Below are 4,172 nucleotides of genomic sequence, written 5' to 3' on the forward strand. Positions count from 1 at the left end.
GAGGTTGTGGGAAGGCTGCCGTGAGCGAAACGTTGCACTCACGTGTGGTTATTGGCAGGAGACTGTTTGGGTGAGAATGGAGTGTCAGACTACTGCTTTACGTTAACGAATATAAATTTGTACCACGGGGCTCTGCAAACGGTTTAAATTTAGACGTGTCACTAGTAATTCTAGATATAAGTAGGCAAAAATGGAGTGACAGTGGAAGAGTACTTCCTTTCTGTAGTTCCTGGGTTATAATTTGCTTGCAGAGTCATCTCTTGGTCTGGAAGATAAGACCTAAAGGCAGGGGATTGCTAACTGAACCACAATACAGAAGGCTTTCAGCCTACAGTAGATCTGTTCAGAAAATATTATTTTTTCAGAGCTTCTGTATTTCCTGAGCGTTTTGCTTTGTGAGCCCTGACTGCTGTGGGATCTGTGCTGTCTTGCCTGTGGGATGACTGATAAAACGGTGTAGTTGCTTCTGTAAGACTGAATCAGTGGAGCATATGGTTGTGATAAGTTTTTAGTAGTACCTATGGTTTTCTTCACTGCTTACAGAAGTTAAGCCGCATTTAAAGGAACTGTTTTTCTAAGGAACCATGGCAGGGATAAATAAGCGTACTGTGTGCCAGGAATTGCACAATGTGTTGCTTTAGCTGTCTTATAATAAGTATTTTCAGGCTTGTAATCGACTGACTCCTAATTCCTTTGCACTTCTCAATACTTTGACTTCACTGGTGAATAAGAGTGTTGGAGGGAGCTGTGATTAGGGTGTATGTGTTTGTGATATGAATATTTTTTTTAACGCCCAGCAGGTTTTGTTTTCCTAAGCAAGTAGATAGGAGTAACTTATGAGGAAAATTAAACTAACAAACAGCACAGTGCATCAAGTTGTGCCTTCTTGTTTTTCATTCAGAGCCGAAGCATGTCTGCTAAGTTGATGAATAAGGTCCTGGTAAAATAGCATTATCATTTTAATCAGGGTTGAGGCCAGTTAGAATTTTGTTCTTGTTGAGATTCCCTTTGCTGTTCCCCCCACCCCAGTTTTCTCCTCTGGAAAAATTACTAGCAGTCTGTGAAAGTCAGTTTATTGATGCTTATCTGTATACCCAAAGATATAGTTTCTGAGGGTATTTTTTGAGGTCCTTTTGTTGGACACAACATTATCTGTGACTTTTCCCAATTGCCAGACCATTTTTTCTGAGACACGTTTTTCTCTAAAGGAGTGTAAAAACTGTAACTTTGTGTAATGCATATGCTGAGAAGCTGGTTCACCACAATATTGTCTGAGTAGAGATCTGTGGGTAGGATCCTTCTTCCGTTTTGTCCTTCTATGTTTTTCCTCGGTAGAGATATAACACCTGTAGAGGTTGGGCCAAAAGCTGCTGCTGTAGAAGCTAAATGTCACTCCGTGGACCGAGCTCAGTGCAAAGAAGGAGTTGCTCTGGCCAGCATTAAATCATAAAAGAGAAAGAGGTGGGCTCAAAGGTGTGACACTGACCACTCCTGATGCACATCAGCATTTGCTGTGCCCACCCACACAGCACGTTCAGGGGATTCTGAAGCTGGATTTTGGTAGCAGCTACAGGGTGCTGTTACCCAACTACCCTCACATACTGTCACCTATCCTGAAGGGCCCAAGCATACATAAATCTTTTGCCTTCATATTTCAGTGAAACTGCATATTTCTTTGTGATTTGCCTGTTCTTTTATGGTGGGATTTGATGGAGAGGTTTTACTTCAGATGTGATGTACAAAATTAGATGTTAGCATTGGTGAATGCTGTGTCTTTTATCTCGCAGAAGTTGTCAGTTGGATATGTGTAGTACAGCTTGACTCGATTAGCCAGAGAGAAGGTGGCAGCTGTCCCTTCTTATTCCTTTCTCTCAGTTTCACACCGTGCCTTCCATTCACATTTTGTTTTCCTTACTAGATGCTGTACTGGTTTTCTTTGGTGTTTTATGTCATTCCTTTGCTGGATGGCCTAAAAACTCAGCCTCCTCCAATTACTTCTGAAGTTTGCTGTTGTTTGCAAATTCTTGCTTCTGAATGTAAAGTTAATAAGGAAGTTGGAAGCACTAATTTCTGTGGTGAAGTTGTCCTTTAACTTCTACGTAGCCATTGTTAAAGCTTGATGACTTTCAAATACCCGTTTTTTTGTTTTGTTTAGGAATGGTTTCTAACTGGACCAAAATTCCACCTCCGCTTTTCAAAAAAGTTGTCATTGTGCTGATAGATGCTTTGAGAGAGGACTTTGTGTTTGGAACCAAAGGTAAACAGTTCATGCCGTATATTACACAAGTTGTGGAAAAAGGGACGTCCTATAGTTTCATTGCTGAAGCGAAGCCACCCACTGTGACCATGCCTCGAATTAAGGTAGGTGGTTTTTTTTTCCACTTAGGGCTTTTGCAGAGCTTAAAAAGAGAATTTGTGCCAAGTTCTAGGTAACTAAAAGAAATTGTGGCTGTGTCGTCAAGATACTTAATCATCCAGGCTTCTCAATGGTAGGTCTCAGAGACGTGTCTTGTGCTGAGGAAGCTGAGAGAGTGAGATTTAGTAGGTCAGCTAGGCAGCCAGTGAGAGTGAGGCAGTCTGGTAACTCTTGGTAGGTGGACTTCATTACATTTTCCAGATGATGGGTAACTGCTGTTTTGAGTGTGATACCACTGTTATTATTAAGTCAGTTTACTTAGTCCTTCTAAACTATCTTTTTGATGATTTAATGACCAGTAAATAAAACACATTTCTACTGCAATGCAAAGTCATTCGGATGTCCACTGATTAAGGATATATTCGTGTTACCTTTCTGTAAAAGAGTTATTATCTCTGACATCAACTACCACAGTGTTGTGGCGTGGCATGGCAGCTCATGTGTTCTTCTACTTAATTCTGTTTCTTTATTGAAAGTAAAATTTCTCTGCTTTCTTTAACTAATACTGTCTTTTGAGTACTGAAAGCTTTTTTGTTTCTGTTCATATGTCTCTTTTCTTGTTTTATGTAGGCTTTGATGACAGGTAGCATACCTGGTTTCATTGATGTTGTTGTGAACCTCAATTCTCCAGCTCTGTTGGATGACAACCTGATATGGCAGGCAAAAGCAGCTGGGAAAAGGATAATATTTTACGGTGATGATACTTGGATTAAATTGTTTCCAAAGCACTTCATGGAATATGATGGAACAACATCCTTTTTTGTGTCAGACTTTACAGAGGTGAGAGGCTTCGTATAATCCCAAGTTTAATATTTTGACTGCAGACACATAGTGGCAACTTCTAAGATCAAATGAGTAAAACTACTTTTGAAATATAAACCCGGCAATGAAATAGAAGTTGGATTTTTATGTGGTTTTGGTATTGGTGTTTCAGTTGCTCATACATATGCTGTGGAAAGTGTTAGGGTGGCACGGTAACAAATACTGATACTATATAACTTTCCTAAACATAAGGTACTCTCACAAAACTTGTAGTAGGAAGTTGGACCACTTACTTTGTTTAAAAATTCCACTCTCCATGTTTCTAATTTGCAATCACATTTATATTAGTATGTGCCATCTTTAGAAGGCCCATTAATATATAATCTTGGTGTCTTATAGGCATACCCTGTATAGTTTTCTATCACTTTTCCAGTTGCAATATGAGTAGCGTTTCAGTGTGTTATACAACAGGGAACATAGAAAGTAAAAGAAAAAAATGGCAAAAATTCCTTTTCTGGGCACTCTAAAAGAGTAAATGGTTCAGCAATTTTAGTTTGTATTTTGAACCTTTATGACTTGTAAAACGCCTGGCCATGGACCTGCTGCTACTGTCAGAAGTATTTTATTACCATGTTTCAGGAAGTTAGATAGCTCTAACATGAATTGGAAGACACTTGTTATTGGTTGCTCTAATAGACTTGCAGAAGCTTCAACACGGAGTGAAAAATGCAAATATGCTGCTGGGTCTGTGAATATGTGGCTGTCAGGCTCTTCATGCAGTCTTTATGCTTTCTGAATGTAGTCCACTAAAGAGGAAGTTTTTCATGGTTTTTAAGATGGTTATATCCTGAGTCAGCAAAGCAGTGTTGCAGGTGAAATTTTGTAAGGATTTTTAATATCCAGAGATAAATACATGCAACTACAAATAGGTTATGAACCTAAGCAGGAAAACAATTGAGTTACACCCCATAGAATCCCTGTGGTTGGAGAGGAC

At 39.4% G+C, this 4,172-nt stretch overlaps 1 protein-coding gene across 1 annotated transcript; it reads left to right on the forward strand.

The window, feature by feature from the left end:
- Positions 1-2,155: 2,155 nt before the first annotated feature.
- LOC103777870 (GPI ethanolamine phosphate transferase 2-like) lies at positions 2,156-3,196 on the forward strand (the record flags this gene model as incomplete). The annotated part of the gene is made up of 2 exons (XM_008945432.1): positions 2,156-2,361; positions 2,987-3,196. Coding segments are annotated over 2 exons (416 nt in total), but the record flags the coding sequence as incomplete, so codon positions are not given.
- Positions 3,197-4,172: the final 976 nt, after the last annotated feature.

This window comes from Merops nubicus, unplaced genomic scaffold (assembly GCF_000691845.1).
Source record: "Merops nubicus isolate BGI_N331 unplaced genomic scaffold, ASM69184v1 scaffold49318, whole genome shotgun sequence".
Classification (NCBI taxonomy): Eukaryota; Metazoa; Chordata; class Aves; order Coraciiformes; family Meropidae; genus Merops; species Merops nubicus.